Below are 24,376 nucleotides of genomic sequence, written 5' to 3' on the forward strand. Positions count from 1 at the left end.
AACAGAGGTGCCATCTTGGATATCACCCAACTTTAAAAGACCATGTCTAAACGTGTACCAGTGCAGCAGTCTGGGTGTGGTATGTCAGTCGTATGCTTGCCAGGTGCTGAGCCATTCTCTCTTAAAACACCCAGACGAATTCCACTGTCATTAATGGGCAAGTTGAAGAAAGAGCTGTGGTGAATGGAGGGTCTTGGAGCGATCAGCACAGCAGAAGAACCAACAGAGTGGTGTGCTGGCATCGTTTTGGTGCCGAAAAAGATGGGCACTGTGCGTATATTCATGGGACTGCTGGATGTGGGGAGTGGATCAGGCTCGAGCCTTCCACAGTCTGAAGGATTCACTGGTAGAAACTCCAGTGCTGCCATCTATGATCCAAACAGGGAGGTGAGGGTTTCACCCAGGGTGGTGGTTTCCTCTTCCAGTTGTGGGAGGGTGCATGGAATCCAGTGGCGTCTGTGTCAAGGTCCTTTGCTGAGTCATATGGTTTTCATCACATCACAAGCAGCCCAAAGTTTCCACGAAGCAACGGTGGAGCAGAGCATGGTGGTGAAAGATCTGTTGAGGAGGGCAGGAGATCCTTATTTAGTTGTCTTGGCATACAGAGCTACAGTCCTGGTCAGCTTCTTCTGGGACGACATCGCCGCACGACTGATGAAAAAAAGACTGATTCCCTACTAAAAGAGAGAAAACACAAAACTGAACGGAAAAGACACATAAGAAGCCAGATTTCACTCCAGAAATGTGGAATAACCGTAACAGAAAGTGTATGCCCACAGCCAAAGGAAGACAGCTCAATCACTGCAGGAGCTTTTTGCTGTTTTAACTTTGACCACAAGAGGGCAGCAGAGGAAAACCTGAATTCTCCTGGTTCAGGCTCCAGGTCCAGATGACAGACACCTGACTGCCTTCAATGTGGTCTTATTGAGGTCTTTGAAACTTGTTGCATGAATGTTTGCAGACTTCATTCGATCCCTGAGTTTCTCAGATGTTGATTGGAGGAATTGCACCCGTCTGGATCACCCTCTGTCTCTATTTGTTTTCTATACAGAGTTTGAAGATCAGTGCCATAATAATCCATTTTCCTCTCCGGATGGGGTTGCAGGAGGCCTCGGGGTTGTTCCTATCAGAGATCAAGCTCTCAGTGACCTGAACTGGTCACACTATGGTACAGAGTTCTTCTTCTATGGTGGCCGATGTCTGAACACACGTTTCTTTGGAAAGTCACATGACTATTATAAGTAGACATACAAGTATTTATTTGTTTTTTCATTACGATTTCACTTGATCATCGCTACTTTTAGGATTTGCTATAAAATCAATGTTATCCTTCCCCATTTGCTGGAGGTTTGGCCAGATTTGAACTCCTCAGCTCACCCAGAGAGTCTCTGCTCAGCGGACCAGCTAATCACAGCTCAGCCTCAGCTCAGTGAGCAGAGCAGGTCTGGGGAGTTCCGGCCATGCTTAAAGTCCTGCTGGAGAAGGAAACGTGCTTTTTACCATGCAGCTGATCGGCACACGGAAGCGGGAGACGCTCTGAAACCTGCTGCTGGCAGCTGCAGTGATGTGGATTCGGTAAAAGCAGCAGGTCAGACTGGGACACTCTCCACACTCTGTTTTAATAATGGAGTCCAGGGCGCCGTGGCGTCCAGGGGACCGCCATAAGATCAGGGTACAACTCTGATCTATGAATGAAAGCCTTCTGAGGGCCCACGGCTCCATTTCCTCCAGATAGGCCTCCTCTATGAGGCTCTCAGTTAGCTGCTCTCCTGTTTACATTCATCACACCTCTCCGAGGGTCGGCCTCACTTTTCTCCATCACACCGGCTTCATTTCCTCCAGGACTCGGTGTGAACTTAACCTCAGGCTGACTCCTGAGACAGAGGTGTACAGTTCCTGTAAATTCCAGGTGCTGCTTGACAGCTTTGAGTCAAAGTGAAGGAAGCAGCAGACAGAAGTGAGTCTTTATGGTTTTTATTAATACTTCATCAGCATAACATTATATTCTGATCATCATCATCATCACATCTGATCTCTGAAAGACTTTCACAGTTTGGATACAGACAGCAGCTGCGTGGCACGTCCAGTGTGTCCAGTTTTCTCCACGTCGACACGACATCCGGTAAAACCGCTTCAGAAAGGCACTTCCTTCATTTTTCTACGACCTGCCGCCACTCGCAGCTCGGCTGCTCCGGCTCCGCGGGGGCAGGTCAGAGGGGACATCAGTCAGTTCATTCACCGGTTCACCTGCTCCATCGCCAGCGTTTCAAAGCGTCCCGGGCGTCTGGCCGTGTGAGCAGTGGGCACTCGGAGAGGATCAGTGTCACACAGGCCAAGAAACCGTACCTCCCCCAAAAATTACAATAAAATAAAAAAAAAGTGACAGCTCACAGAATCAGAAAACAGGCCATTTCATTTAGATATAACTTGCATAAACAGATATTTCTTCCAGATCAGTGTAAACGTGGTTAGTGCGCACAGGGGCTCGAGCACTCACCAACGTCTAGAACCATAAAAAACAAACATGTCTAAAGTTATGTTGATTATGGCGTCTGAATTTAGAGAAATTATGAAAAAAAAAATCTAATTTTGTCAAATATTGTAATATTTTGAGACAACTGAAGCTGATGATTTTCATGATAATTTCATATGTAATAAATCAGTTTGTCACAGATTACAGGGATATTTCCTCTCTGCTCCTGCTGACAGCCACTTTTCTTTCTTTCTTCTGACATCCTTTAATGCGATATGGAAAAAAGAAAAAGCAAAAACAAACATGGGCACTGAAACATTGTCGCGATGAGAACCTGGATGGACATGAAGAACATGTAGACTCTCAATGAGGCAGTCCACATCCCTCACTAAGAAGCACAGGAAACGGTTAAAAAATGTTCAATTCCCCGACTTCAGAGAGGAAATCCACACCGAGATGTTCAGGAAGCTGCGATCAGACCGTCCAGCTCCGTTCGTGACGCATGCATTCACAGCGACTGAGGCAAACGCATGGAAATCCCTGTGTGAAGAACACTGCTCAACTCTGCACAAACACACACCGAACGAGATCACAACACACACTCACACACACCGTCTCCTCATACAGACATTAGAAAAATAGTGTGCATATTTTACACGTTTTTATAAAATGCTCTCCTCCATAAAAGGTCTGTTTTGTTTATATACAAAAGTGTGTGTGTGTGTGGTGTGTGTGTGTGTGTGTGTGTGTGTGTGCATGCATGAGGAAGTTGACATCAGACTGGGGAAACACACGCTCAGCTCCATGTTTCCTGTGTGAGCGGAGATGGTTGGGCTGACGGACGGAGTGGTCGACGGCAGCTCCTGAACCACACACCAGAACATTTCACTGTCCTTTCAGCAACTTGCATGAACAGACATGGAGGACAGGAGGACGGGACGTCTTTACAGCGCTGGACAACTCATCCGTTTAACCCTCAGGGAACACTTTTGTCCATTTAGGTTCATTTTTCCATCGCTTTTGGCTGTTTTAGTGTCTATGGTGTTAAACTTTGGTCATTAAATATCAATTTGTGGATCTATTGAACGGCTTTATTAAGCTACTTTTCAAATTAATAGTTTGTTTTGATGCACAAATTTCTTTAAAAACTTCAGTCCAACACACAACAACCAAAAATGGACTTTCAGATTGATTACTTGATTTTATTATTGTTGATGGAAAAACAATACAATTCGTTTTTTTAAGACTTAAAATTGTAAATATTTTAAATATGATGCTGTACAAAAAACAAAAAATGAAAATTATGCATCAAAGACAAAAAAAAAATCCCATTTCAAATTTGGAAAAAATTCTATTTCACCTGTCCCCCCCCCACCATAAATTCTCAAAGTGATGAAATATTTTGAAGTTTTGTGAAGAACTGAAGTTGCATAAAGTAATTTGCTGAGTTTCCATGGTGATCGATTTTTAAATGGACATACTGACTCTTAAAAACTGAACATCACCAGTGGAAAACCGATATTCTCAAAGGGCTGAAACTCATGATCACATTTTCTAAATTTCAGCGTCAGTAAATCGGTAAATAAGAAACTACATCTCCCCTACAGTGAAACACCAGTTTTTTGAAGCAACAATTGCTAGACCCAACCAATAATATAATAAGAGCCAGCGTGGACATTTTGACCATTAGATATGTAAAAAAACTCCCCCCAAAAAAAGAGTAATTTTCATTTGAATTTAGGAATTAAAAACTGGAGAGTTAAAAGAGAAAGCGTCTCCTCAGCTCTGCTGGATGTCAAACGGTCCCTTTAGCTTTAGATTTAGGAGCTGCGGGAGCTAAAATAAAACCAATGAGACATAAATGTCCGTCAGGATGTGATCAGCCGACTCTGAAAGCTGCTTTTTGACATCCGTTGTCAGACAGTTAAATAAAACACCTTTTCCCAGCTTAAATCCAAAGCTTTTCAAAGAACCTGCAGAGATGACGGTAACGATTTATTTATTTGGTGCAAAAAAATAAAAATCTTGATTAAAAAAAATGACAATTAAAATATGTATAATCTTAGAGATATGACCGATATTCGCCACCGATTAAAACCTGGAAGTGGGATGAAACAATGAATCCACTGATCCTCTCCGCTGTCGTCCGTCCGGCTCATTCGTCAGGCACTATCTGAATATTGCACGAGCACAGCGGCCAGTGAGGAGCGACACGTCCGGCGTGGCGAGGGGAGGGAAAACGGGTCTCAGCGTCTTATTGCTCTGAGCGATGAGGGACTGATGGTTGGGCTTTAGTCGTCACGTCATTCTGCTCAAAACATGTTGGGAATCCCTTCAAAATGGAATAAATAAAGCCAATTATACATAAAGAAAACTCTTTTTTGGGAGTTTTTTATCAAAAATATGGATCGAGGATGACATAACGAAGGATACACTCTCTATTGATTCTCTATTAGCTTTACTACATTCGAAACTCCCCAAACCATTTCATGATGATCACTGATCAGGTCATGAACCTGCGGTGGACGGACGGCCGCCCTCCACTGGCCGCCGTGCTGCTCTGACCTGTGGCATCGATTCGCACAATACTGCGTGGAGCCGCTGTGAACAGTTTGTGGCGCCGCTGATCACGTCACAGACGTATGGCTTTGCAAGGACCAGAGCGACTCCCTCCTGCCGTGACCTTCCCGTGACCCCCAGCTAGAACCCGGCGGCGCTCGGTGACTCTGACGTGTGGCTGCAGTGTGACGAGGAGGAGGAACCGACAGGAAGAACCTGGAAAGAGGAAGAGACGCCGCGGAGGCTGGTTGCCATGGTTACGGCGCCGCGCCCGTAAGCGGTCCCGGGTGCGGCGGCGGCGTCCGCGTCGCCACGGTTACAGGGTGATGATGGTGCCGTCCTCTCTCATGCTCTGCTGGCTGCCGCTGGTGGCGGCGCCGGCGTGGGTGGGGTTCCCGTTGTGATTGGACGTGGCGGCGCCGTCGCTCAGCGACGCCAAGATGCTGTTGGGTAACGAGACGCTCTGCGGGAGCGGCCGGCCGGCGGCGGCGACGGGGGGGTTCGGCCCGTTGCTGGCTGAGTCTCTGCTGAGGGCGGCGGCGTTGCCGTGGGCCGACCGGTGCGACTCGTAGGACGTCATGCAGTCGTTCTCCAGAATGATGTCGCCGTCGTCCTCGTCGTCTTCGCTCTCTCCCTCCGCGATGCTGTTGCTGCAGCGGCGAGGAAGAAACACGCACAAATAAAGGCGCCACATCAGTGTTCCTCCCTCCAGTGAGGCGCCGTGAAGCATTTCCATAATTAGCTTTACTTTGAAAGGCGCGCGTTACTTCCAGGTCATACCTCGCAGTGATGGGGTTGCTCTGGGAGGCGGGGCTCGGGGAGTCGTGCGACAGAGCCGAGCCCGTCGATCCAGCCGAGCCCACAGAGCCGGAGTTCCCCATCGAGGCCTTGCTCCCACGATGCACCACGTTGTTCCGCTGGTTGGCCGGCTTGACGGTGACGATCAGGTTGTGGCTGTTGGCCACCATCATGTCTGTGACCTGCAGCAGGAGGCGGAGGGTCTCAGCTCCGGCACACGTCAAAGACACGGACGGACGGCGACGGCGTCGGGTACCTGGTCCAGAGACTTCCCCGCCACGTCGATCCCGTTCACCTCCAGGATCTCGTCGTTCACTCCCAGCAGCCCCGTGCTCTCGGCTAACCCGCCTCGCACCAGACGAGAGATGAAGACTCCAGGAACCTGCAGGAGGCGCAGAAACCGGCACGGTCCAGAGTCAAGAGAGACCTCTCCGACTGTAACCATGTTTAGCATGTAGCATCGCTGCTGTGTGAAACTCTTTAGCATGTAGCACGACTCAGAGTGAAATCCTCCTGGATCCACTGAGCAGTTCAGCTAATCGTTCTAACTCTGCTGATTAGATTTGTGGTGTTGAACAAACTGTCGTTCTTCCACAAAGTTCCCTCTATTTATGTGAACAGCAGGTTCTTAGTAAACCAGGCCTTTGAATGTTAATACCATCTTACTCTGGATTCAGTGAATGGGAACTATGTAGGGAAATGCACAGCGAGTTCTCTTTCTGGATCGCGATTTAAGAATTAGGAGTCCTTCTAATTTGAAAGAGTATTTGAGACATTTGTGTCTGACTGATGCGTCCTTTTCGAAATGTATGTATAAACAAACAACCCGAGGCACACACACTATTGCAATTCCTCATCACGAAGCCAATAAATACTCCCAGTGCAGCTTGTAAAAAAATGTAAGTGAGCCCACATATTGATTTTTTGAGAAACAGCATTTTAGTCAGAGGGATAAAAAGTCGGTCTTAAAGATAAATAAAATAGCACTAACTGAGAAAAATTGCAGAACTATCAGTTTTTGCTTTGCCTGCTAAAATGGAAGCAAAGAAAAATGTATTAGTTGTGTTTATGCAGAAATTCTACATAGAAACTGAACAGTAAAATTATCTGGGAACTGTTGACTGGATTGAGGCGATTCAAATAGCACAGTTATGACAGAGCAGGTTTTAAGACGGGTTGGGCAGGCCAGATTGGAGCCTCTTTTGCGCTGGTTTTGGCCCACAGACCTTAGGTTTGACACCTGCAGTTTAAGGTCATGCCTGGGTGGGAGAGTTTCTGCAGAGAACAAACATCGGAAATTGTTCATTAATTGCACGGAGAACAAATGTGAATATTGAGATTTGGTTACTTAAGTAATGACCCGCCTGAGCGCTTGAAGAAATCCTGATAATTCTGATTATTTTAAATATGTTGTTTTGTCATCAGATGCTGTCTGGAAGACATTTCTATTATGGAAATGTCAAATATGGCATCACCACCCTTCAGTATTCCATAAACACGCTGGGCTTTTGTGCCTCTGCCTTCTGGTCTGACGTAATGTTTATTGAACGCAGTGAAATACGATCCGGAATATTTTTTTCATTTGAGAATTATTTACTACGCCTTTCATGTGTGTCCTTCCTGTCTGAGTAATCTCCTCAGCCTCCTAATGGACGGCCTGAGGCCTGTCAGAGGAAGAGAGCGGCGAACACGGTGGCGAAGTGCAGCCTCTCGCCTGCTGCGAGGCGGGTTAACCACTTAGCATCACTTAGCGTCCGCTCAGCATCCTGGAGGAAATACGACTCGGACATTCGTTCGATGGGTGTTTTAATAGACTATCTCCTACTGGAAGGCCGCATCGAGGACGTGGTGGGAGTGGTCCTCTAAAATACAGCTGTAATGTCTTGCTCGGTTTCTAGCCCTGCCACCCTCCCCACCTGCTGCAGGTCTGTTCTGCACCCTGCAATACTTCTTCAGTTTAACACCACTTCTCTTGGGAATGAATCTAATCAGTAGTACCTTAGTGACAAAAGTATATTGAAGTCATCCGGCGGTGGCTCTCACCTTCTCCACGCCCTGCGGCGTCACGCGCACGCTCACCCCGTCACGGATGTAGAAGCCCAGTGGCTTGTGGGTGCCGTGCTTGTGCAGTCGCACCCGCCGGTGGGTCTCCGGCAGGATGTCCACGTCGATGATGGAGGAGATTTGTCGGAAGTCCTGCGGCCGTCCGATCAGGAGGCCCGACTTGTTCTTGGAGTGGGCGGAGCCTAAAGTGGCAGTGCGCAGTCCTGATAGGCCGAGCCCCTTCTTACGGCGCTGGAGGGAGTTCGTGCCGAAAACTACAGGTTCGTCCTCTGAAAGAAAACACAGAAAGAAGGAAAAATGTTATTTATATATTCATAATATGTACTCTTTCTGTTTTTGAACCCAGTTGTGTTTTCTCTCTTTGAAATCAGGGGTGTCAAACATGAGGCCTGTGGGCCGAATCTGGCCTGCAAGATGCTCTAATCCGGCCCACCAAGAAAACTGCAAGAATTTCAAAGAAAACTTAGATTTTTTTTTTTAGTTAAATAGTTGAAGAGCAGTGGACAAAACATTGAGACCCACGCTGAGGCATCAGTGATTCAACAAGAATTTCAACAAGATTTTGTAAAAAAAAAAATACCCATAATGCAACAGCTATAGGAGAAGATATTGGGGCTTTTGCACCGGAAGTTTTCATTAAAATTGGCTTTATGTTGAGATTAGACTAATTTTTGAGTAGTAATTGTTTCTTTTTGTGAAAATAGAGAGATTTCCATCACATGTGCTCAACAAGGAAGAACTTTTGAGTTTAACTAAAATGTTTTTGACACTCCTGCAGGTCCCAGCAGCAGTGTTCCTGAAAACGAGCAGTTTTCAGCCTTCGGTTACATTTCCTTGAGTGTCGTTCTTCTGATTTGTGCTTAAAACACTGAAACTGAACAGAGTTGAGCCTTGTCAACACAATGCTGTGAGCAGGAGGGCTCCATCTGACAGGGCCTTGCTGTTAATGAGCGTATCAGTCATATTTTGGACCTTTTGGAAGCTGTTTTCGCGTGGACTTGCTCAGATATGCAGAAGAGGAGTAACGACGGCAGACTGCAGCGGATGTTCAGCGGACTGTGAGAGAGCCGAGGTGAATCTGGCAATCATTCACACAGAGGATATTTACATAGTTTCAGAGCACCATCACTGCTTCCTTCTATAATCTAATTATGTGAAGCGGGGGAATCAGAACAGCTTCAGGAACTTGACATTAAATATTATTCTGGGTGTCAAATTTCATTTGTGAATTTCTCTGAACACTGTATTACAGTTCATCTGAAATCTACACATACGCTGCTTCGAGTTCTTTTCAGTCGTAAATCTAATTTTACTTTATGGCAATATAGTAATGTTATTTGTCCTTTCAGTCGGAGCAAACAGTTGACAGTAAACACAAATCAGACGGTATTCAGAGACAATAGGACTAAAAGATAAATGTCAGGACACAGGCTGTTTGAGAATATCAAGTACCATCTGTGGTTTAAAAAAAAAACCCAGTGCTTGAAGGATCGTACTGTTTGTCCTTCATATTATTTATAGAATTCATAAAACATTTATGTTTACAACACGAACGTTACATCCATGAGCTCTTCAGCATATATAAATCAATACTTTAGGACACAATGGATCAATAAAACAAGTGGCCCTCATCATCAGATGGTCTCTGTGTTTTTGGCTTCATGTGGCATGGTGGTGCAGTGGGAAGCACCTGGAGGAAGCACAGCTGGTTACACAGTTACAGTTGAAATGCTGAGAGGCCACTTTAACCTAAAAATAAAAATCTTAGCAAGAATAATGGAAGAAAACTACTTTTCAATGGCCTAAATACACATCAGAGCACAAAAAAAGAAGCTTTTTTCCATTTACTGATCAGTTCCAATTGCTAAATCTCTAATCCTTCACTGAATCTGCAGGTGACACTCAATACTTTCTTCAAAAAGAAAAAACTAAATCAAAACCTCGAGTGTCGTTCGCCATTATCACGGTCTGCAGCATTTCTGCACTACGCCCAACACGCTCAACACGGCCGAAACAAGAAGAAGCTTCTGTTTTGACAATTTAACAGCCGCGAAGTGTGAATGAAGCCAGAAATAAAGAGAAGCGCGGGCTGGAGAGGTTCTTGTCGGGCGATGTTCACCTGTCTGAACGCAGCCGACAGACAGGAAGCAGGTTCAGCTTAGAGAATGGAGCTGGAGAGGAGGCGATGCGAGCGTAATGAAAGCCTCCAGAGGGAGACGTCCAGTCAAACTCCTGCTGACGGCTGGGACAGGAATTTGAAGAAGTTGTGACTCTTGGAACACTCCCAGTACACTCACTGTGTGATTATTACATGAGATATTTATTTAAATTCTCTCCTCCTCGCCACTCCCAGCAGGATCAGTGAGCTGCTTATTAACAGGACAGAGCTGCTCACCCGAGTCATTACTACTGCCAGCTATGTCAGAATTGTGGGAAATGAAAGTAGCAAAGTTTTATCCGAATCTGTTCCAGTGCTGAAGAGAATCTGACCGACAAACGTGTTTGTTTCTGTTTTGGGAGCCATTTTCAAAAAGTTGTGTTTTCTGTGGCTCCAGGCACTGCTGTTATTAATGTTCCCCGAAAACACAAGTAAATCTCAGCCTCTTCACTGGAGAAGCGTTGTCGCATAAACAGGGCCGAAAGCTGCATTCCACCTATTCACAGTCCAGTCATGACTCCATCTTTTATTTATCTGTAAAAGAAAGAGTGAGCGTAAGCAGCTTCACTGCTGGAGACAAAATACCTGAGCTGCTGCTTCCCCCATGCTGCATTCTTCCTGTCTGACACACACACTTCCTCCAGCACTGCAGGTGTGTGTGTGTGTGTGTGTGTGTGTGTGTGTGTGTGTGTGTGTGTGTGTGTGTGTGTGTGTGTGTGTGTGTGTGTGTGTGTGTGTGTGTGTGTGTGTGTGTGTGTGTGTGTGTCCTGACCAGGCAGACAGGACCTTACTGGAACGAGGGCCAGACTGAAGCCTGAAGGCCCAGACACCGCTAAGCCCCTCTGAACACACACACACACACACACACACACACACACACACACACACACACACACACACACACACACACACACACAACACACACAACACACACAACACACACAGGTTCTCTCATCCTGGAACACTGACATACAAGAAATCATTATTATTTCCATGGACTGCTGATTAAACACACATCACAATAGTAATCTTACATTTGTCAATAAAAAAATGAAACAAAGCAAGACACCGGTGTATTGTGGGATTACATGAGCCATGTGCCGCCCCCCCACCCACCCCATCCCCTCCCCCCATCCCCATTCTCCAAGGCCTTCTAAGCCACAACCCAAAAATAAATCAATTCATAGTGTAACATGGAGAAGTACACTTATTTTTAACCAGGTATCGGTTGAAATTCCTTTAAATGACAGGATATTTAAAGAAAGAAACAAAACTAAAAGTCTAACATGCAATCAGTCTAAGTGTGGATTTACTAAAGTTTCAGTGAAGAGGATGTCGAAGAAAGAAGAGAAAGAATGCTCCCATGAAGAGGCCTCGCAGAGACACCAGAATGAGGATATTCTACTGTATATTTGTGCACTGCGGCCGCAAAAACCCTGAAATCATATCCCGAGATTATCAACACAGATTAAATGAAGGGCTGTCAAGAAATCTAAAGTAAACCTGGGGAAATGCTTATCTGTTAGGAGGCCGTTTATTGATATGAAGGCCGTTCTTCTCTGCCACACACCGTGAATAATAAATATGTGTCTCACTAAAGACTCCTGACTGGATTACTGACAGGCTCGAGCCGAAGCCCATTTATTCTCACACTGTCAGAACTGTGGCAATTTAAAAAAAAGCATCTATATCATTGTGCTTATACAATATCTGAATATCTTGCATATATTAAGTATAAACCAGCCCATACTTTGAATATATTGTTTAATTCTGCATCATCACAAATTGTGTTTGTCTTATATTCTATGTATATTTTATCCTATCTGTTGCAGCGTACTATCTGCATTGGGTTTTCATTGATTATATCTTCTATATTGTGAATGTATTTCTTATAACTGCTTTGCGTTTTGCCGATACCACATCTTAAATTCTCCTAAAGGGTTAGTTTCTCATCTAAGGCCTCATTTACACGACAATGTTTCAGGTTAAAATTGGATTTATGTTGAGATTAAAGTCATTTTTACCAATGATTGCTAAATATTTTGCTTAAATATATAGTTCTTCGTCATGCATACTCTGAACCACAACAAGGAAAAAGTGTTAAGATTTAAATTTAAAGGCTATTATGCCACTATTTGACTAGTCAGGCCCATTCAAGATGAACTGTACTGACATGGATTTGAACCCCCTGGTGCAGATGTTCAGCCACAGCTGAGACTCTCAGATCATGACACACATGTGATCGCTCCTTCCACCAACATGCCCGACTCCGTGGTTTCACATTTAATTTTGCGGCTGTGAACAAAACACGGATGGCGTTCCATTTCTAACATATGCACCCGTTTGAGCGCCACGCCGCTCACTCGGTGATTCTTAGTGAAACACCTGTGTGCAAACTGAAAGTGCCATCAGTTCATCACACTGTGTTCCAGGAAACGAGACCAGCTAGAAGCATATAAACCTACCAAAGGCAGGAAGATGAACTCAAAACGGAAGACAAACAACCTGATCTGAAGAGATAAAAATAGGATGAGTGCAATCTAAACACTAAATCCAGACTCATGTTTGCTGGAAAAGTTCCAGCTTCCACTTTTTGTAAATAATTCAACTTTCATGTCAATCATGGAAGTTATTTAAAGATGCCACTCAATTCTCAATTTTGTGTGAACAGTTTCACCTTCTGGGGGCAGGAGAGCAGGAGCAACGCCAGTGGTTTGGAGATTCTTCAGTATTAATGAGGATGACTAAACGTAACGGAGACTAAATGATGCTCTGACAACATATGAAGAGGATCCAGACAGGTCACCCTCCCAGCCCTCCACACTTCAAAGTTCTCATCCCTGCAGACCTTGTTTAAGTCCAGTGTGTTAGCAGAGCTAATGGGTCCACAGAGGAGGCTTTCATCGAAGCACGACACACAGCTCTCACACACACGGACCGCGAAAACACCTCTGAATAAAGGACACTTGTGGTTTGTGGACTTTAGCTCCGCCTTCAACACAGTCATCCGCCTTATGTGGAACAGAAAGTGGGTGACGGTGGATTAGGGAGTTCAATATGTGCCGGGATGCCGGATTTGTGTGAGCAACAGACCACAGACAGTCAGGACCGGGCTTCATACATGACCGACACTCATTCTGAACAGAGGCGCACCACAGGGATGTGTACTGAGCCCACTTCTCTAATCCTCCTCCACCCACGACCGTCCACTCATCCACCTCAAACCCAACGTTTGCTGACGACGCCACCTTAGTCGGACTGATAACAAGCAACAGCGAAACACCGACAGGAGGATATCCAGCTGCTTCACCAGTATTTCTTTAAGTGTGTCTTTCATTTGAAAACGCCATCTATCAGCAATTTCTCTCCATTTTCAGCCTCATTTACTAAGATTCGTCTTGAAGCGCAGTCACATAAATAGACTGTGGTTCCATTTTGTGTGGATTTTGCAGGTGACTCACTAAGAATAACACCATGAGTAATATTACACCACACGGCCGTGCTTCAGGTCCAGTTTACATAAGAGCAACCTCTCAGAGACTTGTTTGTCACTATGGAGTGACTGAATGGAGCGCTGAGCCCCCACAGGTCAGAGCGTCACCGCCAATAATCTGGAAACACAAACCAAAACATGCATGACGGGAGGCGACGGTCACAAAGACTGAAGTACGACACCGAGTCCGAAAACAGCGGAGGAACGTGACAATAACAGCAGCCTGGAAGTGAGTGTGTGTGTGTGTGTGTGTGTGTTAAACATAATCCTCAGTGCTGCCTCTACTAGATCAGCTTCCACATGTCTGTAGGATCAATATCACACAAAGTCTTAGTCCATGGGTGTCAAACATAAGACCCGTGAGCCAAAACTGGCCTGTGAGAGGCTCTAATCCGGCCAGACTACCAAGAAAAAAGTACAAATCTCAAAGAAAATATTGATTTTTTTTTTTTTTTACAAAGAATTTCTTAAGATTTGGAGAAACAATACAACACTAGAATTTTTCATTCAGTTTTGTGAAAATAAAGATATGCGAGTTAGAACAAAGAAAAACGTTAAAATTTAAAGGATATCGTGGCAGTGTTTTACTGGCCCAGTAGGGTGAAATCTGGCTGTAAACTGCTCTTCAGCTAAAATGTGTTTGACACGTTTCATTTAGCAGCTCAGGCCTACTGTCTCAACATGTCGCTGTCCGAGACTCTAAACTTAAAGTTAAACAAGCCTGTCATTATATTTCTCTGTGATGAGATGCTGATTGATTGGAATGACCGTTTGATTAGATCACTGCAGATCTGCTGCAAAGTGAATATCAGACATGGAGGATATCGAGCCTCAAACCTAAAATGCATCTTTGTGTCTGATTGGGCCACACCCGTCCCACATGTGTCCTGGGTGTGTGATCTGCAGCTGCCATAAGCCGGTGTGTGTGCGTGTGTGTGTGTGTGTGTGTGTGTGTGTGTGTGTGTGTGTGTGTAACAGCGTCCTCACTCCGCAGTGTCCTCCATCTGGAGCCCAGGGGGGCCGCCATATGGCTCAGGTCAACAATAGGCCCGTGGTACAGTGGGGGCAGAGGGGCAGGGCCTGACAGCAGACAAAGAGCACGCTTCACGCTGTGAGGGGAGGGGAGGGAGGGGGGTGGGTGGGTAGGGTAGTCTGCCATCACTGTATTTGTAGAAATGCACTCTCATGCTGACACTGCCACTTGTTTTGCATATTTTACAGGTTTTCCTTGTTTTTGGTTACACAACGTCACAGTGATCAGCGGCCGGCGCAGGCAGCTTCATGTTTTGCATGTTCCCAGCAGATTTCCAGCCCTGGCTGCTGTGGCTGTTTACCAGCTGTTGCTAGGTGGAGGCACAACGGGGCAGATTCCACCTGTCACTCTCTGACGGAGACGTGATGAGCTTCGCCACATCTGCAGACTTCATTAACTCAGCCGAGGAGCTGACGGGGGTCAGGGGTCGGGCTCAGATTTGAACCGGTGAACTCGTGATCCCAAATCCGCTTCTCTAGCTCTCTGCACAGACTGGAAGTGTGAATTTGCTCATCAAGGTCGGTGACAGGGGTTTGTTCCTGGCAGGTTTGGCTGAGTGTACCAGCCTTGTTGTCCTCCTGTTGCGGATGTTCCTTCAGACATTGTTCATTTTGTCTCGTCTTGACCTTCACTAAAGCTCCACGGACCACTCCTGCAGCGTCTAGACGTAACATACCAAACAAACAAACACGCGGAAGAGGAAAAACACTACACTGTGAGCGCAGACCGTATAATTCAGGCCGCAGTAGAGTGACTTCAGATTTAGCTCTAATCTCCAGCTGCTAAAGCGCCGGCTGACACCGACATCTCTGAGAAAACTGCAGCTCGGAGGAAAGTGCATCCATTTGAGGGGGGCATCAACGTCCTCTGGGGTCAATGGGGTTTCTTATAGAAGTGTCTGGATCGCTACCTCTGTCTCAAGGTTTGACTCGCCTCCGCTCAGCTGATAAGTCTGGCCCTGACGACACTCGGCTGAAATTATGTAAATATTGACTGACAAGCCGAGTCCCCCTACACAGAAAACAGTCTCAGACAGTGAAATATTTGTGCTTCGCATATGAGAATTAGCTTTAACAAGTAGCTACTCATATCGGGACTTGTTATCAGCAAGCAGCTGAAGGCTTTTGCTCGCACTCGTCCATGATGAGTGACGATGAAGGGAAGCAGGAGTAACAGTACGCTCACTGTCTAATCCCTGCTTATTGCATCGAAGAAAGTCGAAACTAAAATGAGTGTAACTCAACCAAACATCATACGCGCCAAAGGACAACACATTAGTTTTTCTGTTTGATTGAGCTCACAGTTCAGGCTGGATTTAACGGGCAAAAATTAGCCAATCAGATCCAGAGCAGGGTGGATCATGGCTAAAGCTGGGGGGGATGCGTCAACCCACTGAAACTACGTCGATTAGTAAAGACGCACACTGATGTGTCACATCAAAGATGGCAGATTGGGATGAATGAGAGTAAAGAAGCTGAGATAAAGACTGAATTCCAGTAAAAATACAGGTTTTATTGTCCTCTCCATACAGTATTATTCAGATATGTGTTGATTCTGACTCTGAGGTGGGACAGTTTCCCCCTGAGGTGGAGGATCGTTCCACCATCCGCTCCGACACTCCTCGTAAAAGCAGCCATCGGAGTCTAGAATACAGAATCTCTGCCGTACCGAGGTCTGGAGGACAGAAATCAGGCTTTCATGGGATGTTTTGGGGAACAACAGGCGCTAAAAATATACTGCGAGAAGATTGGAAGCAGCCTGATGAGAAAACCCTGAAGGAGGGAGAAGGCAGAGGAACACTGGGAAAAGTCACACTATCATCTGTTTGGCAGAAAAGTTCAATAAAAATCTGAATTTTCAGTTTATACAAGTATTTGATATTAATTTGAGAAAATTCACTGATATTTTAATAGAGTAATGACATTCGCTTTAATAGAACTAAACAGCAGATCAACTGATGATCTGTTTGTGGTTGATCTCTTCTTGCGTCACCCCAGCTGCTGGACTTAAAGCAGCTGTTTTCCTCTAAAATCAGACCGATGTGCGCTGTGCTGTCCTGCTCCGTTCTGAGCTCTCCACGCAGCCCTGCGGGCCTTTTCCCCCTTATCTCTGCATCTGGCTGCTGTGGATAAATATTTGATTCTCTCCTTTCTTTCATCGCTGGCCTTCAGCCTCTCCTCCTTTCTATAGGCCGTCTGCTCATCGTACCTGTCACACACACTCCTATTTCCAGACACACACCGGGAGCTGGGCTCACAGATCTTTATTTGCATAAGGTGTTAGTGTCATTTCTGGAAAGTTATTTCTGTGGTACAAAAAAGAAATTATGTCTGTTTGTTCATTCCTGCCCATCAGCCTCCACTATCCCCTAATAGGATATATATCATTTTCCCTCATGGGTTTACACACACACACACACACACACACACACACACAGACACACACACACACACACACACACACACAGAAACACACACACTGAGACAATCCGACATGCAGACACACGTGCACACTTCCTCTCACACAGAGAGATTTATGAAGTCTTTTAGACTGAAGTAATCCCACTCAGTGGCTGATAGCTCCCAACGCCAGCTGGGCTGCCATTACTCTGCCTCTCTCACGCGTAAACGCATTCACACAAGCACAACGCCACTCCAGAAAAGGTTGGGACGATTTGTGAAATGTTAACAAGAACAGAACGAGACGGTCTGCTATTCTCATTCATTCATACGCCGATCAGCCACGGCGATACGATGTAGACTCCTCCGTCTGATCCGTCAGGATTTGGACTCGGGAAAGCCTCTTGATGTGCTGTGATGGGTCTGTGAAGTATAAACCATGTTTGATGTGGAGAGCGAGGGCCTTCCTGCAGGTGTGCAAACCCACACACGCCCGACGGAGCTTCAAAAGCGACGGCGGCGGCGGCCGACAGGTAGAGCGGTCTGGCTTCTCAGCGACAGCTGTGCTGCTCCAGACCGTTTCCTCTCACCTCCGCTCTCCACGCTTACCTTTCTTGGTGATGATGATCCGGAGCAGCGGATTGGCCAGCGACACCGCCTTGTGGAAGTTGTCGTCGTTGTTGATGGGGAGGAGGTCCCCGTGCACGTCGGCGTAGCCCAGCAGCACGTCCACGCCGGGGATGTGGTGGACGCTCTGCAGCAGGCGGTAGAACTCCTGGAAGCCGCCGGGGCCGTTCCTCTTCAGAGCAAAGCGACGGTACTCTGCCTCGAACTGCACAAGACAAACAGAACACACACGTTTCGCTGATATTACACCAACATATAGCCACAAATGATCAATCAGCAGCTTCTCTGTCTGAATACGACCAAAGATTTCCCAAAATAACAAAGCAGCTGTGGCTAATCCGTCCATTTTTATGTCTTTCTGTGACTCAAACTCTTCATTGTGTTGGTGAAGGACTTCATAACTTCCCAAACCTCCTGCAGACCATCCATTCCCTGCATGTGAAATGAGTTAAGAGACAGAGGAAAGCACAGAGAGGAGACAAGATAAGCGGCCTGCCTGCAGGACTGCGATAACGGCACTGACTTAGGGATGTTTGCACAGCCTTGTGGGGATGTTTTGCCGAGACGTGCAGCTGTAACCTCTGCAGGATCGCGATACTGCGTGTTGAGGGCACTGACTTCTGCCCCGACGGCTGACTCGTGTGTGACCTCGTTCACTAAGTTCAGTGACTACAGAGTGCGGATGATAAAAATCAGATCCTGTCGGAGCTTCTCCTCAGTCGCTGAGATGTTCTCGCTGGCCTCTCCAGGTGAAGACTGCTCTATTGTTCTCTGGATCCAGCACGACGGGTACTGCAGGTATGCTGCGTGAACCGCCCACACCGAGACGCGGGCTGCGGCGGCACGTCGGCCTCGTTTCACACTCTCAAACGTCTCAGCGGGAACACGTTTTTCGTTTCTGCGGATGAGGAATGGCGGGAGTTTGCCTCAGAGCATGAGATTAAGCCAAAAATTAAAACTATCAGAGTGGTCATCATGTGAGTATTAATTGCGCTCAGTTTCCAGACAGCCTCACGGTGTTTGGCTGTACCGCAGCCAGAAGCGTGTTATCAGGGGCAGGGAAACACACGCAGCTCATTAAAACCCAGAAAGCAATTCAGTCTGAGTAAAGGGATTATTACGGGGAGAGACAGGTTCACGTAATTATGTTCACAGTTTAACAGGACCGTGCAAAGCACGCTGTGTTTGGTCTGCCTCGCAGCACACACACACACACACACACATTACCGACAGAACAATGGAACAACAGAAAGCTTTTTTCATAGGACTGATAGGCCAGTTAGGAGTTCTCTGATATATTGATAAAACAAAATTCACAAAGGAAAGAAACATTTATAAAAAGCAATTGGAGAGGCGAACAAAAGAGCGAGCGGTCAGGCCTGCAGAATGACTTTGCAAACTGGAAATAAATGACGATGACAACAACTGTGATTTCTTTAATTAAAGCAGCTGCTGTTCCTGTTTTGTAGGTGTAGAGGAGATGGATGGATAGAGGTCAAAACACCCGACTCCGAGAAAACAAACCCTTACAGCAGGAAGTAACACTGGTTGCAGAATATAGATCAGCAACATTAAATAATAAGCCTTTGACCAGATTTGCATTAAAGCAGTAAAACGGAGGGAACAGCAGCAGTTCTGATGCTGTTTCACTGATCCAACCCCACTGAGATCAAACACGCCCTGAACTACATGAGTCTGATATTTGTATGGACTCAGCAACACTTCCTGTAAAACATAATCAGTGAACAGAGTTTTATCATGCAAATGTTAACACAACCCAAAAAAGCAAATGTCTGGTCTGAGCTCCGGTTCAATTCCAGATAGAAAAATTGCTTAAAAAATAAAAAAAACGCATAACTTTCTTCTGGAACCACAGAAAGTAAACCAAACAGTGGCTCAAAAACCTCAGTTCGAACAATGATTTACTGGTTTAATGAAGTTCTAACTATCATTTATATTACAACACAATCTGTCTGATGGGTAAAAAAATCTGAGTCAAACCTGCTCACCATTATGGTGACTCACGATTAACTGACGATGTTCAGAACTGGGCTCGCAAATCGAGGTGCAGTTATCAGTTATTTAATCTGGACCAAAGTTAGAGAAAAAGAGGAAAAGATGCATTGTGTTGGTTCACTTCGGTCTAAAGTTTTCAACACTGGACCAAAAGATAAACAGAGAAAAGCCGCTCTGATGTAGGTTCAACAATACGGCACAAAATGCATGTTGGGATTTTATGGAGGCATATTTACAAGCTAAGAACAGCCAGTAAAATGTGAACAGGAGTCTAAACAGCAGGAGGAAACTTTAATTACGATAAACTGGGAAGACATGAAATTCCTGAAGCTGTGTTCCTCTCACAGATCTTTGCTCTGGACTGAACCGTACCATCACGCAGTTCCAAACGTACAGAGGACGCCCGATCAAACGGACGCCATCTGCTTGTTAGGTGTGCACGGCGGCGTGGATGGCAGTGTTCAAACGGGCACAGACAGACTCTTCTCTAAGCTCTTAATGACCCAGCTCCATCACATCCAGGGCTCAAATTATTCCAGGAGAACTCTCAGTTCTGTGTTTACTGAGGTTCTTGAAGGCCTAGCCGTAGAATGAGGGGCTTCCGGTTTAGGTTACCTTCAACGTCAGGCTTACAACTTTCCGCCTTGACGAGGATTAGAGTTCAGACAATAAGCCTGAAGTCATTCTCAACCATTTTCTTATGCTCCAGGTTCACAGGTAGACCGCAGTGTTCTCCAGGTATTTACACTGTATGTCAGCACTTCTGGTCCCGATCTTCCAATGTAGCGATTTCCAACCGGAGGGCCTTCATGGGGGGTGGTGGTGAAGCCATCTTGATTTTAAATATTCAGTAGTCTGCATTCGATCAGGATCAGACATGGAGGCACAAGAATCACCGAGCAGGTGCCGTCAGTTCCTCACCTTCAGCGAGACGGAGCGACCCGCAACCCGTTACGTGGCTCCAGGTGGACTCCGCCCAAGCCGAGGTGGGACTCTACTGTCATGGAAAACCACCGAAACTAACCCCTCCAGCAGGAGCTCAGTAAATCAGGCCCTCTGTGTGAATCACCGTAAGCCTTTTCTCACTCAAATGAAACCGGACACAACAAGCATGAGGAGGATTTCCTAGAAGACATCTCCTCTTTTCATCGACTCCATCCGAGCAGCAGCAGTCAAACACGATCCCGTCAGGCTGACATCAAGCTGCAGAGGATGCTCTCCATCGGGGAGAACAGGACGCTCTTTCATTCTTTGATGAAAAGACGTGTGTCGCTGTGTTTGAGATGAAGGAGCCTCACCGAGGATCTGCTTTAAAGTTCAGTGACTCATTTCTTTGAGTTATTCATCCTCCGTCTGTGTTTTTTTTTCCCAAGGCTAGTTTGACTTTATCTTTGAGCAGTTGAAGAAGTGACTCACATGCAGATTCACGAAGTTAGGAATTACAGAAAAGGGCTGCTCACGTGTCGTTTTTCAAGAGTTTGGACAGGTCACGCAGGTTATTGATGCTATCTGTAAGATGCAGTGCAGATCCTGAGGATCGTCCATGCTGCACGTTTGTCAGCTGACAGACATCAGCGCTTTACCTAAACTCTTCAAGTCGTCACATCTTCAAAACTAATCATTAATTCAATACGAGAAATACCAAACAGTACAGCTTGATCCCCTCTCTCTGAAACACCAGCACAGTGATAAGAAGTGCTGCGAATCGAAGCGTTTTCAGCAGCTGTTTGGGAGCGTGAGCTGGTATGAAATTAAAATCCAAACATGGAGCAAAAAGTCTCATTTGTCTCAGACCAGCAGGAATTTTAAACCCTCCACAGCTCAGACGCGAACAGTGATATCAGCTTTCCCTCCTGGGCTTGATACACGGAAAATAGAGATCTAAAATAAGAAATAAATCCCAGAGGGGAAGTAAGTTGGGATTTTTTTTTTTTTAATCTGCTCATTTGGCATGAAATGACCCAAACCATCTATCTTCTCAACTGCTTTATGCAACTCAGGCTCACCGGGTCCTGGAGCCGCTCCCTCAATATTAAAATAATAATGATAATTAGTGTTAACTTCATATTTCACCTTCTGTATATTTGCACTTTCAGCATTTTTTTTTACTTTTGGAGGCAGAGACGCTGCATATCGACCCCACTCTGACAGCAGGGAGCTCAGAAAAACGTCAATGAAACAGAAGACAGGAGTCAGAGTCCATCTACTCTACAGGACGATTTCAAGTGAAAATGCTAAACTTCTGTTGTGTTGTGGGTGTTGAGTCACCCAGATTAACCATCCAACTTGATCGTCTGTCCATATGAATGTCTGTGCTCTCCCATCGCTGATGTTCGTAGCGTACCATTCTGTGCACGCCTCTGTGTCTTCATTAGATAAACAGCAGCAGCAGCACCCTACATGAAAACTACACCGTTTTCAGGGCTTCTGCATGTAAAAGATCAACACTTTCAAATCATTGCTGTTCAAAAGTGAAACTCTCTTTGAAATGAACACACAAAAATTATGCGTTTTCACTCAAAATGTCGTCAGGTAAACGTGGGCTTAGTGTTGTGTTTGCTATTCGTACAAAATCTGTCTTAAAAACTTGTATATTTCTGTTGAAATATTTACAATTTTTCTTGGTGGTTTGGCCGGATTGGGGCGTCTTGCAGGCCAGTTTTGGTCCATGGGCCTTACGTTTGACACACCTGACTTAAACAAACTTGTGAATAACTTTTCAATTCTGTCTCTTCACCTCTCGTCAGAATACTGTAAGATAGAAAGACTCAAACCTAAAGTTTGTGGAAGAGATTCCAAAGCTCAACTTTCACCCAAAACATTTAAAGTCACAAAAGCAAAACATTTAAAATATTATGTGCCATTTAGTCATCATAAAATCTACGGGAAATGTCTAAAACTAATCAAAACACATCCATTATATGATTCCTGGACTTAAGATTTGTCTAAATATAATATAGTCCTCACTGCATTTATTTAAGAGATTCTAAAGTTTAACGTAAGCATGTCTCCAATGTGTATCGTCACTTGTTTAAAATACACTCGAATATGATTTAAACCTGATTTTTAAGATCAGTCGGTACATCTTAAGGAGTCAGAGATCCTTTGACAAGATACAGAGACAGAACACAACAGTGCTTAAAAACTGTCAACATGCATGTGTTGTCATTATTTAGACACATTCAAAAACAGGCTCATGTGTGGAATGACTGACTTCTGTTTTCTAATGAAGAGACAACAGGATGAAACAAAAAAGCTAAAGCAAGAGTTGATTAAAATACTTGCAAACAGTGGAAAGTTTAGACCAGGGGTGTCCAACATGAGGCCCACAGGCCAAAAGTGGACAGGCCAGAGGTTTCAATCAGGTCAATTAAGTTCAGGTTTTCAATCAAACTGACAGTCTCATCGGTATGGATCAATCCAGTTGTTTTTATCAGAGTCAGGAGAGGAGACTGGAACTAAAACTCAGAAACCTGGACTGGATGTGGTCCCTGAGCGGAAGAAAAACAAACCCGTCCAGCGGTAATGGGATGGATCCGCACACAAAGCCCGGTGAATTACCGAGCGGGGGATTACAGCGGCTGATCGGGGGGGATGAAGAGCGGCATGCGGCGGGAGACTCGCCCGTCCCCGGCGGAGGGAAGGCGGCGAAGCCCGGCGGCCTGTCAGCCTCGCTCCACACCGGGTGTCGCTGTTCGTCGGACACACATCACGACTCACAACAACAGAAGGTTATGTCGCCGACACGTCCGTACATCCAAACACACACACACACACACACACACTCCCACGCCGCCGTGCCCCCCTCCACACCCCGGAGCCCCGCACTCACTTTGCTCTTGACCTCTATCAGGTTGTCGGAGCGCTTGACGGAGCCCCGCTGCAGCGGCTGCTGCGGCAGCGGCGGCTGCTGTCTGGACATCCTGCTCCCGAGTTCGCTCCCTGGATCAGGCACTGCGGACAAAACCATCCACCGGATTTATCCTCCGCGTTGTCCTCCGCTTGGTTCCCGGGCGAGATGACAGAATCCCCGCGGCTACCGCCGCGGCTTCAGCGGGTCTCGGCGTGGAGAAAAGCCGCAGGCTCGCGGAGCTCCGGGTTCGCGCGCCGCGCTCACGACAGGTGGAATCCGGTAGATCCAGTCTGGGATGGAGGTGCCGGAGTAACCCGTCCTCCTCCTCCTCCGCTCCTCCCGGTGAGACTGGAGCAACCGGCGGAGGGGGCGGGCCGTAATAATACCGCAATAACAGGCCACGTCGAGGGTCACACTGGAGCGTCCTCCCTCCAGACCCCCGACGGTCCGGCTCCGGTGTTATGAACCTTCCGGTGCCCCGTCCAGAGAGGGCCTCACGAGCCCCGGGGCGCCGGCTGCCTTTTGCCTACCTTCGTTTTTTTTTTTTTTTTTTTTTTTTAATTTTTTTTTTTAACTTTTATTTCATCGACTTAAACTACAAAATAAATCAAAAATAAGAAATGTAAAAAAAATAAATTGTCATATTCTTTTTTAAGCATTTTTAGAAAATGTAATGTGGTTTGCTGGCCAACATCTTAACAACAAACAAAATTTGGTTAGTTAGTTAGTTAGTTAGTTAGTTAGTTTATTATTGGGTTGCTTGTATGGCTAAGTATTTGGTGTGAAGTTTAGCATGCAAATATTGAATATTTTATGTTGATTTATTTTCTACTCTAATTTTGGTAGATAAAAGTATGTCCTGTTAAACAGTCAACAATACACATTTATTTCTGTATATATTTA

General features: G+C 45.8%; 1 protein-coding gene across 1 annotated transcript; it reads right to left on the reverse strand.

Moving 5' to 3' along the window:
- Positions 1-1,965: 1,965 nt before the first annotated feature.
- Positions 1,966-23,898, reverse strand: pard6a (par-6 family cell polarity regulator alpha). The gene is made up of 6 exons (XM_030097044.1): positions 23,453-23,898; positions 17,587-17,809; positions 7,874-8,163; positions 6,087-6,212; positions 5,813-6,012; positions 1,966-5,682 (listed from the first exon to the last, which is right to left on the reverse strand). The coding sequence occupies exons 1-6, from the start codon at positions 23,588-23,590 to the stop codon at positions 5,349-5,351; spliced, it is 1,311 nt and encodes a 436-aa protein (XP_029952904.1). The 5' UTR covers positions 23,591-23,898; the 3' UTR covers positions 1,966-5,348.
- Positions 23,899-24,376: the final 478 nt, after the last annotated feature.

Source organism: Salarias fasciatus, chromosome 7 (assembly GCF_902148845.1).
Source record: "Salarias fasciatus chromosome 7, fSalaFa1.1, whole genome shotgun sequence".
NCBI lineage: Eukaryota > Metazoa > Chordata > Actinopteri > Blenniiformes > Blenniidae > Salarias > Salarias fasciatus.

Bases quoted from the DNA above. Each gene is read 5' to 3' on its own strand.
- pard6a (XM_030097044.1), bottom strand. From the start codon at position 23,590: ATGGTTTTGTCCGCAGTGCCTGATCCAGGGAGCGAACTCGGGAGCAGG. The intron at 6,213-7,873 runs GTGAGAGCCACC...CGCCTCCTGCAG, and splicing joins CGCCGCAGGGCGTGGAGAAG to GTTCCTGGAGTCTTCATCTC. The intron at 5,683-5,812 runs GTATGACCTGGA...TCGCCGCTGCAG, and splicing joins AGCAACCCCATCACTGCGAG to CAACAGCATCGCGGAGGGAG.